This window comes from Chenopodium quinoa, unplaced genomic scaffold (genome assembly GCF_001683475.1).
Source record: "Chenopodium quinoa cultivar QQ74 unplaced genomic scaffold, ASM168347v1, whole genome shotgun sequence".
Taxonomy (NCBI): Eukaryota; Viridiplantae; Streptophyta; class Magnoliopsida; order Caryophyllales; family Amaranthaceae; genus Chenopodium; species Chenopodium quinoa.
In genome coordinates this window covers 2,160,385-2,176,295 of record NW_018744128.1, presented here as the reverse complement: position 1 = coordinate 2,176,295, position 15,911 = coordinate 2,160,385, and the positions used below count along the sequence as shown (strand labels likewise).

General features: G+C 32.0%; 3 protein-coding genes across 4 annotated transcripts; 1 reads left to right on the top strand and 2 right to left on the bottom strand.

The window, feature by feature from the left end:
• Nucleotides 1–392: 392 nt before the first annotated feature.
• On the bottom strand, nt 393–2,601 carry LOC110692824 (berberine bridge enzyme-like 15). Its single transcript, XM_021869905.1, has one exon. The coding sequence runs from the start codon at nt 2,415–2,417 to the stop codon at nt 819–821; it is 1,599 nt and encodes a 532-aa protein (XP_021725597.1). The 5' UTR covers nt 2,418–2,601; the 3' UTR covers nt 393–818.
• Nucleotides 2,602–3,870: 1,269 nt separating this feature from the next.
• LOC110692825 (protein LOW PSII ACCUMULATION 3, chloroplastic) lies at nt 3,871–7,106 on the bottom strand. 2 transcript variants are annotated; one of them, XM_021869906.1, is made up of 9 exons: nt 6,969–7,106; nt 6,686–6,877; nt 6,011–6,058; nt 5,883–5,922; nt 5,658–5,758; nt 5,048–5,240; nt 4,873–4,971; nt 4,396–4,513; nt 3,871–4,271 (listed from the first exon to the last, which is right to left on the bottom strand). In XM_021869906.1, exons 1-9 carry the CDS (start codon nt 7,023–7,025, stop codon nt 4,151–4,153), a joined length of 969 nt encoding a protein of 322 aa, XP_021725598.1. In that variant the 5' UTR covers nt 7,026–7,106; the 3' UTR covers nt 3,871–4,150. The 2 variants fall into 2 exon arrangements, with proteins under 2 accessions (XP_021725598.1, XP_021725599.1); XM_021869907.1 differs by lacking the exon at nt 6,686–6,877 and having other exon boundaries at nt 6,969–7,105.
• Nucleotides 7,107–11,098: 3,992 nt separating this feature from the next.
• Nucleotides 11,099–15,641, top strand: LOC110692822 (isoflavone reductase homolog). Its single transcript, XM_021869902.1, has 4 exons — nt 11,099–11,592; nt 13,841–14,081; nt 14,362–14,565; nt 14,861–15,641. The coding sequence occupies exons 1-4, from the start codon at nt 11,263–11,265 to the stop codon at nt 15,019–15,021; spliced, it is 936 nt and encodes a 311-aa protein (XP_021725594.1). The 5' UTR covers nt 11,099–11,262; the 3' UTR covers nt 15,022–15,641.
• Nucleotides 15,642–15,911: the final 270 nt, after the last annotated feature.

Here is a 15,911-nt window from a genome sequence, read left to right as displayed (position 1 = left end):
TTTTTACCTACTACCTCTTTTTCACTTTTTTTACAACTTTGAAGGTGTATGGACTTCTAAGCAAATTTTTTTTGTGAGTGTAAGATTGAGAGAAAAATAAGAATGCATGTGATGAGGAGAGAGATAGAGAGAACCGACAATCTAAAAAGGAAAAAAAAAACATTAGTTGGGAATAATGTGTAGCATTATTTAGCAAAAGTTGTAAAAGTTATGAAACGGATGTAGTATTTATTTGGGAAAATATTCTATTATGATGACTCGTGATTTTTAAATTGCTTGTAATCTGTAGCATGAACTATTTTGGTGTGATACGTGTTGTCCTTGTCCTAGGCCTTGCCCACTTCTATTTGGTTTAGCCATCCCATTAGAAGCATCATGTTTTCCATATAATGTTACATAAACACTTCGATCTATAAATATATAGAGAGTTGAATTATATGAACAACAGTAGCGTTGGGAGCTGACAATATCTGACCGACACAACACGACCGAAATTGGCACGACATGAACACAAAGTTATTGAGAGAAAACACGAAATAGACATGACATGACACGACACAAAACCAACCCGAACACGACCCATTTAGATAAAGTGGTCAAACTATGCATTTATCTTACACATTACATAGTTTTTGATAGATTTTATGAACGACATGAAATTGACACGAGACCAAACACGAACACGACACGACTTTTTGCCAGTTCTAAATTGAGTTGGTTTATTTAACCTAGCTAGACCAATCGAAAGTTCGAAACCCAAAAGAGAAACAGAGGCAGCAAGAGATCGATACTACCACCATTGGAAAAAAAAAAACGATCTACATTGCAAGAACTGGAATGCTTTGTTCATGTCTGAAAAAGTTATTAGGATCATTCTGAGTCTTAATTTGTACCAATCTCTTGAAATTTCCCTTGAAGTATTTATAACCCCAAGCACCTGCTTTCTTAAAGCTTGTGTTCCCTAGCTCATTCATCCCTAAATCAAAGTCCCTATAATTTGCATATGCACTTCTAGGATTTTTACTGACATAAGGCTTCATGAACTTGTACAGCTTCCTAATCCATTTCATGTGCAGTTTTTCACTCTTTTTCCCGTCTTGCCAAATCGTAAGGTACTGGATCATATACACGGTACCCTTCCTCTGCGGGAAGGGAATTGCAGATTCTGAGATTCTGTTCATCTTTCCACCATAAGGGGTGAATATTACAACACTACTGTCTTGTTTCAACCTTTTCAAAAGCTCTGTGATTGCAGTTTCAGGAATTGGCTTTCGGACAAAATCAGACTTTGCTTTGAAGAAGGTCCTAAAAGATGACTTTGCCTGAAGTAAAATATCAAGAGATGTTCCATTTGGGTATCCACCCATGTATAACACCGATTCAATCCATGTGATTTCAAGACAATCCTTTCTTGAAACACCTAGTTCCGGAAACTTTCTTCCCATGATTCGAAGCAGTCTACTGGCTTTGCCAAGGAACAGACCTTGATATTTTATTGTCACGTTTATTTCGCCTTCTTCATTAGGATTTGTTGCCTGCATAGTGACTTTAACCAAGAGATTGTCATCAAATTTATCACATACATGTTGCCATTTATCTAAGACCTTGATGTCATCTTCTTCCATGGTTTTGTTAATCATGAAATAAGTCACAGTAGGCGGTATACGAACCAATTTGAGTCTCCAAGCAACAATAACCCCAAAACTTCCTCCTGCACCTCCACAGATAGCCCAAAAGAGATCTTCTCCCATGGATCTTCTATCAAGAACCCGACCATTCACATCGATTATATGGGCATCAATGGCATTATCAGCTCCAAGGCCAAACTTTCTTAGCATAGATCCGTATGCTCCTCCTGTAATATGCCCACCCATGCCTAAACTGGTAAAGATACCAGCTGGAAAGCCATGAACTCTGCTTTTTTCAGCAATTCTGTAATAGAATTCACCAATAGTGGTGCCTGCTTCAACCCATGCAGTTTCATCTTCGATATCAATACTGATGTTTCGGAGTTTAACAAGGTCTACAATTATAAAAGGGTGGTCAATTTCAGATGCAAAAGAGACACCCTCGTAATCATGGCCTCCACTGCGGATTCTTAGGTGAATTCCGAGTTGTTCTGAGCATATAACAGCTGCTTGAATATGGGTTTCATGTAAAGGGGTGAAAATAATCAAAGGTTTTTGTACTGAAGGCAGCAAATACCTGAAGTTCATGATAGTAGAGTTTAAAACAGATGTGAAGGAGGGATTTTTTGCAGTGAAAAATGTATTGGAGAACTGGATTCGAAGCTTGGAGTTTTGGTTGAGGCATTGTTTAAAGGATTCATCAAGAGATTGTGAAGTTGCAAAGGAAGAGGATAACAGAGTTGGAAGTAGTAATAGAGCAAGGATTGAGGCTTTCAGGTAAGACATCATATAAGATAATATTGTTTTGTAAACAAAAAGACGGAATACTTATAAACTCTCTAAAGTAGTAGGTAAAACAGGTAAAACTCATAAGGCAGGAAGATACAACATTTGCGTGTTAGTAATTATCCTTTGTTCCAGAATAATTTTAACAATTTGACTGACATACGTGTCAACATGTAACTTAAATTATCAATATATTTAATAATCTATTACTAAGATTTCATAAAATTAATAATTTGTACACATTAAGCATAATCATACCAAAAAAAAAAATACGAAGTAATAATTAAAGGAGTGCCATATTTTGCTAATTTCCTTGTTTATATTGAGTCCTTTGTATCAACTAGTCACTGGTGTACAATTGTCCAAATGAAAGGCAAAGCCTCCAAGTAAATAGAGAGAGAGTGATAACTTCCCTAATTAACAAATGTGGCAAAGCGAACTCATCTTGTTAGTCCCTTTGTCCCGTAAAAAAACAAAGTAAAAAATAATTTCCTTAAAATGAAATGCGCAAGCAAATTGTGGCGCACAAAATAATAAAAATGAGACAAGTAAAATAAAACGAAGGGTAATCTGTTTCACTGTATCATTGGACAAGCAATTACCCAATTAGCTTCTGAATAGTTACCCTCTTTCACCTCCCAATCATTCTAAGAGAAAATGGTGTCATTAGTGAGTTGGTGAAATAGTTTTAACAATGATTAGGTTACTAATTAATTTTTTAAATCATCAACATCGAGAAAAAGATTAAGACAGCTAGCTTAGAAATTGTTTTATACTCCGTATCATGCTAAAATGAAACCAAATAATTAGAATAATATAATTCTATAATGAGTCATACATATTAAAAAGCAAATAAGTTCATTTCTGGTAAAACCTCGTCAGATACTATGACCACCTTTTTCAATTAATTTGAAACGTACACTTAAGAATAACATTTTTTAAATGTTATTTTTCAAAAAAAAAAAAAAAGTTATACAAAAGCTAGGTCTAAAGAGCAAGTTTATTGGATATGACATCATTTTTTGTGGTCCCATTGAAAATGATGTCATCAAATTCTAAGTCTTACACAAATTTATTACTTTAGCCCTAAAACTTAAATATTAGACATATTATATGTAGAAAAGTGTGGAAAAAAAATAAGGATAATAAAAATAAAAGTGAAGTGGGTGAAGTGGGTTCCAATCTCAAGTTTTAAGTTGAGTAGACTTGCTTGAGATTTTTGAAGAAAAATGGGAAAAGTCTTAAGTATAAATCTTAAGACTCAAAATAATGATGTCACCACAAGTCTTAAGACTAAATGCACAGATAGCCAAACCCTATTGATTAGGCTCTTGTTAGAATGTTAGGGGTCGACATGAGTAGCCCAAATGAAAATATCCAAAGCAGAGTTCAAACCAATCAACATACCATGGCCTGTGATCACCTAACTGTAGTAAGACACTAAGACAATAAAAAGAGAGATAAGGTTCCAAATATTCATAACAAGGGCTCAACGGCAATACATTGGTTTTTCCAATCAATTTAACAATGGATAGTTTAGTTTTTTTTTTTTTTTTTTTTTTTGAACACCCGAATACAGCATCTCAAGGAACTATTGAACAGAATAACAGCAAACAATAAACGGAAGAAATATGCTTACAATTATTGAGTTGATAATAATCTTAAGGTTTTTATGTACCTGGGGCTTTACGATCAGAAAGTACAATATACAAGATACTTGGAAGCAGCCATGAAGATTAAGCTGGTTGAAGGATGTCTAAGGCAACTTCCTTCAGAGATGGCATAGTTTCTCGTTGATGCACACAAATATACTTGTTTCCAGTCCTTCTAAGAACCTGCCAAGGCCCGGGATAACACCTGCAGTATTGTATCTTTTAAGTAATAATTGATAGAAGATACAAAAGGCTGACTCCTAAGAAAGTTCAGAAGTATGTAAAATATTTGCAACTGAGCAGCTAAATTGCAACTTTTGGCAACAAACCTGAAAAGAGTTCCACCATTTCGTCCTTTAAAATTATGAATGTAATACACGGTTTCCATTTTTGGCAACAATGTCTTGGTAAGTGCAGCCAACTTTGGGTAAAAGAATGACGGGTAGTCTGGAGTCCTTTTGTCAAGGACAACAGTCAGCCAACATGTTCATGGTTTCATACATTTTGTATTAAAGGCTTACACAAGAAGTCGAAGTTTGCAGGAAATAGAAACTCAACTGTTGCTTGGTATGCCAATACCAAACAACGGTAAGTACAACTTCCCAGAGGAAATTCCTTACTACTTGGAGTTTTCCAACCAAACAATGTATGGTCACGTTCAAGGAATTCTGCGAGTATTACAACTACATGGGAACTGATAATTCTCATGAAAAACCAAATGACCATTAAGAGAAAGGAATTACAAGCACTTAAATGGCGAAGCATGCACAAACTATTCAATGTCAGCTCATGAGAATAAAGGATACATCCAGATCTTATTCGATCCAGTTCCCCATTGAAAATAATCAATTTCCTCGAAGTGTTAGTGACTGCTTCTTTATACAGTTCTTCCACAACAAGCATCTCTTCATTCAACAAAACCACATCAGAATTACATCAACAGATTCACTAAAATGAAGAGGACTGTAACAGAGGATCTACCATTCACATTGAAGTATGGGTATGCAACCAAGAAAAGCTCATCTTCTGGCCGTACGCGGTCTGCCGTTTTGACTTTTGTGCCAAAACCAAAGTCCTCAAAAAAAGATGGCTTAGTTAGGTAATCCAATTTCAATGAAACTCCCTCAAAAACTGACGTTCTCGCAAACTTTACTTCACTGGCTTCTGGGAAAAACTGAAATAACAAAAGCAAAAGTTAAACTAGTTGAATTGAATTAATCACTCAAAGAAACCATCAAACACAATCAAAATATTCTACCATATTAGAGTCCGCAGATTTGCATTGTCTCAATTTAATCAACATTCTCTTTTCATACCAGAATCCACATGTTTCAACTCTGAAGACTATCCAATATTGGGATAAGAAGAGTTTCTTCAGTTGATAGCCGTTTAATTACACTAAACAAAGTAGCTCCATGATTTTTCTTTTTTGAAATCAAATGAATGGAGATTGTGTAACATGAAATTTGAGCATTCTTAGAAGACTGGGAAATTTTTTAGATTAAGTATTCACATTAAAAAATCAAGCAATACAGACTCCAATTATTATAAGAAAAGGAGAATACATATAATTTTCCAGAAACATTCATACTATCCTGGTCCGGGTAGCTTTTTCTGGAGCTACAAGGCGGTCACAGAATTCACGGATCAACTGCATGCTCTCAGTCATTTCTATACCACCTTCACCATCACCTAAACCAGGGATCATAGAGTTATACATTTATACCAGCTTGTACATTCAATGTAATCGATAGACTTAAGGACAGGGAAAGGGGGATGTGCGATATTCAAGACAAAGCATGTATGTAGCACGAACCAGGCACTGATTGTAATCCAGAAGTTGGGAACTCAATCTCCTGCATAGCGTTTATGTTAGACACAAGACAACACTGTAACTGCTTAAGATGATTAAACCAAAGCGAAATTTGAAATCACAACACTAACCATCAACTGTATGTTATCCTTCATTGCTAACTCAGTAGCTTCTTTCGCCTGCAAGTCATAACACAGAAGCAGTGGGACAGTGTAATGAGAATCAGGAAGTTGATTCACAACACGATTACAATCAAGCGACTTAACAAGTAAGCGTGTCGATTTCAGATCATTTGGAAGCACAAATTCCTTTCTCATACAATTAGCAGTTTAGCTCTCCAATTTCCATTCTTTATTGTCATATTTAAAACATCAATATTATTTCATTGACTGCAACAAACACTGAAGATAAATAAAAATAAATGTCTAACAATAAATAAAATAAAAATGCTCATTACTACAATAACAAATGTTCATCAACAATTTTAACTTCTGGGTATCCAAATTATTAACAGATTACATCAACTAACACGATAAAACCCTTATCAACTTATATTAGGTGAAAACAAACTTCCAATTAAATTTTCAAACAAAATCCCACAAAGTAAGTTCAGTAGGTGTTGTGTACAACGAGTGTATTGTCACCTGGGTCATTTCTCAACCAACAAATAAGTAATTATATTATTTCTACAAAAAAGACGAGTTGTCATATACAATACACCCGTTGTATATAAGTTTCGGCCTAATTGAAAAAATTGCATTTTGTATTCATGGGCCATAATAATTGAAAAAAGGATAATAAATTACTTGACGAAGAAGCTCAGAATAATCAGTTGGAAAGGAAGCGTCAGAAACTGAGACGTTAGAAGCATAAGTAACAAATCTTGAGTGATAATTACTTCTTTTCAGCTTCAATTTTGTAATTCCAAAATTCCAACTTAATTTCAAACCTCTATTTTTCCAATTGTTGTCAACCTCAAATAATCGCCCATATTCAACCTAATTATCCAACAATTTTAGAATTAAAATTCATTGGAAAAATAAATAAGTAAAACAAATTTATTAAAAATAGAAAAATAAAACAACTTACCTTATGTGACGGGAAAGTTGGAATTGCCGTCGGAATTTTGGCGCCGGGAAATGGCATTTTTAATTAATTACCAACAAAAAAAATTGAGGAAGGTCAAGAAAAACGGTTAACATTATCTGTTTTTATTAATTAATATTTATTTTTTATTCAAGTTTTTTATTTTTTAATGATATTTGTAGGTTGGGTTTATAATTGGGTATGGGCTATTATGGGCCAAAAAAGTCATGTTGGGCCGATTTTACATCAATGAAGCCCATTTACGGTGTAAGAACTAAAGGCCTGTTCCGATTGAACTGTGTTGAACTGAATTGAACTTATTAATTAGTGATTTCTAACTACGGATTATTTATTGATTATTTATTACTATACATATGTGTATATACAAATGTACATATTATTATTATTATTATTATTAATTATTGATGATTATTATTATTATTTATTGATTATTATCATTATTATTATTATTATTTATTGATGATTATTATTATTATTTATTGATTATTATTATTAGTATTATTATTTCAATTATTATTGTTATTATTATTATTATTTATTGATTATTATTATTATTATTATTATTTATTACTTATTGATTATTATTATTATTATTGTTATTATTATTATTATTGTTGTTGTTGTTGTCGTCGTCGTCGTCGTTGTAATAAGAGCTTAAAAGAATGAAATTTGGCTTTATATCATTAGCAATATCATTAGACGTAAATTAAGAACTGAACTGAACTGAATTTCAACGGAAGAGAACAGGCCCTAAGAAGGTTCATTTAATATACTATTTTGTATTTTGTATTTTTGTAAATTAGTGAAAAATAAATTAATAAACTGGTAAGCTCGTTGTATTCTTGTTGGCCTCTTGCCAAATTTCGAAAACGATGCCGAAGCAATGTCTCACAAACGTGTCACTTCTGTAGTTCTGTTGGATGTGTAATGGATTCTTTTAGACTAGGCTATTTTTTCATGTCAGTACAAGTCTTTCGTTGGAAACTCCCTCCATTTTATAATAATCGTAACATTTTATTGATATATATATGTTAATGCATAACTTTCATAATAGATAATTGTAATTATATACAAGTATTATTAAGAAGTATAAAAGTATAATCTAATGAAGATATGCATAAAGACTAATCTAAAAATATTTTACATGAGCTATTCAAAAAACAAAAATTATTTTACATGAATAAATGTTTTTTTCATATATTGATAAAAAGTTTAGTCAAAGTAAGCATATGATAAGTATTAAATATACTTCCTGTAGGGAATAATTTTCAAGCGTTAACCCCATGCTTGAACCCCACTGTGATCATACACTAAAGTACAGTGGCGTCCAAAAGGGAAGAAGATAGAGCAAAAGAATCGCCAACAAGTTTTAGAAACTTGTAAACCGTTCACAGGGTGAAGGTTACACCCCTTAACGATCCAAGAGATCGTCAACTCCATAAGGTCTTGAACCAAATAAGGGTTCGGGGATGAAGGTACAAATCCAACCTAAAAGAGATTGAACCTGCCCTAATAATAATCCTTTACTTTATTCTGATCGTATTCATGTGCGCTTTTTAATTAACATACAATCAATAGGATTAACCCTAAACTTGTTTATCTATGTTGGTTAAATTTAATGCACAAATAAATCTATTATTGGCGATCACTTGAAATTATAATCATATTAACCCTACACAAGATTATTAATTATCTTATTAAGCGTGATTACAAATACAAATTCCCTTTAAACATGCAATAAAAGGTGTGATCAAGCAATAAAAATAAATATACTACATCAAGCAACATAATAATAAATAAATAATTATAATCATGACAATAAAATTATAATCATAATAATAATCATCATAAATTATAACAATAATAATATTCATAATCATCATAAATTATAATCATTATAATCATAATCATGTTCATGTTAATATTAAAGCATAATAATAGCAAGATCCTAGGCATGATACTAACAAGATTAATAACAAACCTTAGCATGTCACTAAGCAATAAAAATCAAAGCTTTAGCCCTAACATGATACTAACAATCATAAATATTAGGAAGAACATAGGAAGCATCGTAACAATCATATTTAATATTAAAATTACCCTAGACATGATACTAGGAATATCATAATAACAATTTAAATATGATTTCTACATCATAACATCAATTAAAACCATTAAAGCACTTACTTTGATGCCTCGTATCTCTTTCTAATAACAAAATACACACGTTAGTAACTTCAAGGAAAATAATAAACAAAACAATCAAATTAAATAATTGGATAGAGATTTGGGACCAAACCCTCATAAATTAAACCTTTCACGTCTAGGGAGAAGGCAACTTCGAATATGGCAAGGTGTTTCTAGATCTTGCGAATGCGGAATTTTGTATGTAAAAACAAAGTTTAGAAAAAGAAATAAAGAGAGATGATTGAAATAATCAAGAAAACTTGATGAGAATCGGTGAATGATTAAGAGAGAATTAGAGAATTAATGATTGCGAATGAAAACTGATTGTAGGTGAATATTAATTAAAACTGATTGTTAATGAATGAAAACGGAGTTTTTAATACGTAATTTATAGAAAAATCAGCCAAAAAGATAAAATATCAAAACAGAGCACTTGGCGCACGCAAAACGAGATTGACGCACCTAAAACAGAGCTGGCGCCAGCACCAGCTAATTGGCGCCAGGCGCCAATGGCTAGCACCAAGCGCCAATGGCTAGCGCCAGGAGCCAGGCCTGGTTTCAGGCGCCAATGCCTGGAGTCTGGCGCCAGGCTTGTTTTTGACGCGTTTTCGAAAATCAGATAAGTTTTGCCGTTCAGGGGGGTAAAATCGTATATTTTCCTCGAAAATGCTTTTTGATTTTAATTAAAACTCTGAAAAGTCAACAAAAAGTCAATTTATCAATGCTAATTGAATTAGGAATGAAAAGAACCTTCTAGAAGAATCTAGAAGAGTAAAACCATTCCTAATTGCATTAGGAATGATAAATCATATTAGGCCCTCCTCTAGATCATTGGGCCGTACATAAGGCTCAAACCGGGCCCAGTTTAGTAAATTGGTCATAACTTCCTCGATATTCATCGGAATTGGGCTTATAATATATCGTTGGAAAGCTCTTGTCAAGCCCCATCTAACTACGCTACTATTGGACCCACATCATGGACCAACCAAACTGGATTGGCTGTTTTATTAAAATAAGTTTTCAAAAATAGAGAGAAGAGAAAAGAAATTAAAATTTTCCACAACACTAAACTTTACACACTTTCGCTTCATTCGATTATGATTCGACGTGAAAGGTACTCATCACCGGGTTTGGTTTTGGGGAGACACAAATGGGTGTCTACACTTCCTAAAATGAAATTAAGTTGAGAATTCATGACAAAATCACGCGCAAATTGGTGTGATTAATATAAATTTAACGTTAATATTTCTTTTTTTAGCTCCTTATACATAGCCCTAAGGGTTATGTTTATCATTTTTCTTCAATAAAATACGAAGGAAAATTGTAGTTCAAAGCAGTGTTGGCAAAGGAAAAGGGTTGTTCTCCTATTTCTCCATTCTTGATGATATTAGTTGTGTTAGAGCATACTTTGAGCAATGTACTTTCTCACATGTGAAGCGAAATTGTAATACGGTGGCTCACCTAGTAGCTAGGTGGGACACTAACGATAGTATGGAACTTGTACGTTTTGCTCCGTTTTCCCAAAGTTTAATAACTTTGGCGGAACTTGATTCAATATAATAATTAAGGAAAATTTTTTATATTACAAAGCAATATTTTAAAAAGTCTCATATAATATGATTTATCGATGTTTATAATAGCGAGTTTTTATAGTAATAAAGACTTTTAAATATGACTATGCTTCTTTGCATCCTTGGACTACATATATTATTGTCAAACTTGACCAAAAAAAGAAAGTCATTGTCAATAGTTATTTTCTAACAATAGTTTGGTACCCTTTTATCATCTTATGACTTTAAATTGGTACACTTTGGAGTGTGGAGTACCTTTCAACATTATTTTATCAATAATTACGGCCACATTTCTAAGTTTTAACAACCCTACCAAACATATTTCAACTTCTTGAAGTCACCTTTTTTTTTTTCAAACACTCTAGCTTAGTGTGTGCAAGAGAAGAAAACAAAAGTCTCTCTCTATATATACATATATAAAAATCTTCACCTTCATATCTTTAGGCCACAAATTAATATAAACATAACTCAAAAATATTATGTTACAAAATTCTAAGAAATTTTTCAATAATTGAATAATGGCAAAGACAAAGGTGCTTGTTGTAGGAGGAACAGGTTACATAGGCAAGAGGATTGTGAAGGCATGCCTAGCACAAGCCCATGAAACTTATGTTCTCCTTAGGAAAGAAATTGGCCTAGACATTGACAAGCTCCAGATGCTTCTCTCCTTTAAGATGGAGGGTGCTCGCCTCGTCGAGGGCTCGTTCGATGATCATCACAGCCTTGTCGAGGCGGTGAAGCTTGTAGACGTCGTGATCTCAACTATGTCCGGTGTTCACTTTAGAAGCCATAACATTTTGCTACAACTCAAGCTTGTTGAGGCCATAAAGGAGGCTGGAAATGTCAAGGTATATATGTTCTACTCTTGTACGTCATATTTTATAATTATATATGGAGTAGGATTTTTTATAATTTTATTTTATAATGATCACACAATTCCTGACTTGGGTGAAAGTAGATAACAATGTTATGGATGAGTTTGTTTGGAACGTACAATAACTACTATTGTTTTCAATTAGTCAAAATAACAAGGGCCTTTGATAAACCTCATGTATTGTCCTCATGTAGATAGAGTAATCGTACCAACATCCATGCGTTGTCCCGGTTGCTATTGTTGTAGACGTTCAATCGTTAAAAGAAAATTAAAAGGCTTTTTAGAATTTTAATTGTCATTGTCAAATTAAAATTGAATTTTTTTTTAAATATATATATATATATATATATATATATATATATATATATTTTAATTGAACCTTGCGGTTTGCACTTATATAATTTTTTTTATATATTAATAACATACTTGATCTAATAATTGGCTAGATGCTAAAATAGTTTTCATTCTTATAAGAGGTTGAAGGTTTCATCCTCCTTATCCTTATCTTTTTATATGGAGTTATGTTGGTTGCTTGGGTGATGTGCGTGGCATTATTTGAATGATGATATAGCGTCATAAAATATTAGGAAGATAATGAGGCGCAATAAAAAAAAAATTACCTGAAAACGTGTTTTAATATATAGTATAAATAAATATAAGGTCTAAATGCACCAACTTATTATCGTCATTTATAATTAGAGTATTGGCGTACACTTCTTCTATTATGAATAAATTGGGTTTAGAATATGGAAAATATCTAAGGTAGACGCTAGACAGGGTCCACATACAGGGTTACCCCATGATTAATAAGACAAGATTAATGATTTGGTGCAAATGAACGAGTTATGTCCTCGTGTCTTATATTATACGAGGACTCCTGTAATAATAAAAATATGCTCGGTTATTTTTCACATTATAATATAGACACAATTAGTCTTCTAAGATCTACAATGCAAATATAGTTTTTGAAAATTTTTAATCCAACATAAAATCAATATTTTTTCAAAAATTATAAAATAATAATTAAAAATTACATAAATGAAACTAAAAAGTTGATAAATAAATAAAAAAAAGTTTATAATCATATTTTATACCAAAATAAAGTAATATAATCTCTTACTTGGAGATAAATATATCAATTATGAGCTTCTAAAACATTGTCTTATTTCAAGCGACCACCTTTTCACCTATAATTTATGACATAGTAAGGACCTATCTCATTAACTGAACTCAGCTGAACTGAACTCAATTGAATTGAACTGAGCTGAGCTGAACTTAATTGAACTGAACTGAAATGAATATTTATAAGAGAAGGAAATTAGGAGCTGAACTGAACTGAGCTGAACTGAACTGAACTGAATTTCAACGTAAGAGAACATGCCCTAACACATATAATTATCATGATTTTTTCAGTAAATAAAATGGTAGATTGTATTTGATCTGATTTGAAATTTTTAAATCTGATTTGATTTGATATGATTATCCAAATTGATGAAACTTTATACATTTATTCAAAAAAAAAAAAATTAGGACGTCATTAGATTTGTATCAATTTATAAGCAATTTCCAAATATAAAATTTTCACAAATTTTTAATTATGAAATTAAAAAAAACAATAATTAAACAATATTAAACTAACAAAATAAATTAAAATTTGAATGTTATTATGACATGATCTAATTCATCCTAAAATGATCTGAGCAAATATCAACTTAAATGAGTTGAATTGAATAGTGATGTTCACATTATTTCAAAATCAAAACACACAAATAAATTAAAATGTCTATTATATATATCTAAAATAAATATATATCAACTAAAATAAATTGACTAAACATAAGATAGTCATGGTTGGTGCTTGGTGGTACAAAAATAATATTTATGGGACATATTATTATTTAGTAAAATCCACTACTCATTAGTGAAAGGTGGTACTATTATTTTTTTATTTGAAGCCTATACAAAAATAATATATATGAGACTTAGTATTTAGTAGCCCAAACAAATAGCAAACATTTTCAAGTTAATCACCTATATATACTACGTGTTTAATCAATATGTACTCGTAGTGTGCATTTATGCCTTTATGGTTCAAATTTTCCATTTGTAAAAATAACATAAGTTTCATAAAAAAGAAAGCATAGGTTTAATTTGTAATATAATTAACAATATAATAATTATGGTGCATGTTTATGCATGTATATGTACATGTATATATGCAGCGTTTTTTGCCATCAGAGTTCGGTATGGACCCAGCAAAAATGGGAAATGCACTTGAGCCAGGAAGAGTTACGTTTGATGAGAAGATGATTGTGAGAAAAGCAATTGAAGATGCTCAAATTCCATTTACTTATGTAATTGCTAATTGTTTTGGTGGTTACTTTGTTGGCAACCTTTCTCAAATGAGCTCTCTTCTTCCTCCTAAGGATGATGTTGTCCTCTATGGGGATGGAAATGTCAAAGGTACCTTTCGATTCAAGCTCCATCTCTCCATATGTCCAAACTCTATAAGTTATTTGACGGATATTTAATATTTTAATTTAGCTCAAACGTCCACCTTATTTTTTCAAAATAAATAAGTTCTAAAGAGATGACTAAGGAATGCATGTATCCATGTATGAATAAATTAATATAAAGAAATGACTAACGAATGCATGTATGAATAAATGTTTTATACGTACTGCGTACTTATGTTTGTCTATAATGCACTTAAATTTTAAGTACGTGAACAACGTTGCAACAGCATGCTTCATGGACGAGGATGATGTTGCAACATATGCTGTGAAGACAATAGACGACCCTCGTGTAGTAAACAAAACAATTAACATCAGGCCTCCAGAAAATATATTGTCTCAAAGAGAATTGGTTCAAATGTGGGAGAACCTCACAGGAAAGGACCTCAACAAGCACACCATCTCTGCTCAGGATTTTCTTGCCCCTATGAAAGGTACGGTTTTCAATTTTACTCCCCCGACCAAAATAATTATCACATATATATACTACCTCCGTTAGACATTAGTTGCAATTTTGGGGTATTATTTGTGAGATATATATATAATATTGCAACGTACTTAAATGGAGGGAGTACTTATATTGTAGTATAGGTTAGTCGCCTATGTATTTAAAAGCACTTGTAGGTAATTGCATGTAATTAAAGTTATTGTTGGTGGAATTAGTTTTCGTTTATTAGACCCTTTGATTTGTGTGTGATAATTGTCTCAATCTTTGTTTTTGTATTTCAGATGCTGAATTAGCACACCAAGTGGGAATAGGACATTTTTACCACATATTCTATGAAGGATGCCTTGCTAATTTTGAGGTACAAGATGATGAAGAAGCTTCAAAACTCTATCCGGAGGTTGAATACACTCGGATGCATGATTACTTGAAACGCTACTTGTGAGAAAATAATAATAATAATAATAATAATAATAATAATAATAATAATAATTAATAATAATAATAATAATAATAATAATAATAATAATAATAATAAGGTTTTTTAGGCCACCATTGCCTTAATTGCTCAAAGTGTTATCCTTGAATTATGTCTTTGTTATTCAAAATTCTCCATAATAAGGTGTAATAAAAAAATAAAATAAAAAAATAATTATCAAATTGGAAATTGTTAATTATATTTGTCTCATTATGCAGGGCCTGTTCACATTTATTGAACTGAGCTGAACTGATTGAAGTTGAATTGAACTGAACTAAGATGAAATGAATATTTTATGAGAGATGGAAACTAAGAGCTGAATTGAACTGAAATGATTGAAGCTGAGCTGACCTGATTGAAGCTGAAATGAATTGAACTGAACTGAAATTAAGTAAATATGAACAGGCCCGAACTTTACGATATATAATTTTATAAAATCTGATCTAATTTGTTCTCATTTCATTTTGAGAAAGATAAGTAACAAGTCCTAAAAAGCAAACTCAATAGAATTCATGTATTTTTTTTAACTTTATATTAACAACAACAATAATAATAATAATAATAATAATAATAAAAAAAAAAAAAAACAGTAGCTTCTTTAGTTTTTCTCCAATGGCTTACGCTTACCGACTAACATGTGCGCACCGTCTACTATACCGGCCCAATTAGTCCAAACTCGGGGACGTGGCACGTGGTTTTCCCCGTATATTATGGCCGGCAATTGCATGAATGAATAATCATGCCATGATTTGATGTAAAGTGATCAAAATAACCATTCTCCTTTCTTACTTTACAATTTTAACTGTTTAATTCATCCAAAAATCCCAAATCCCTTACTAATTACAATTATGTGAAAT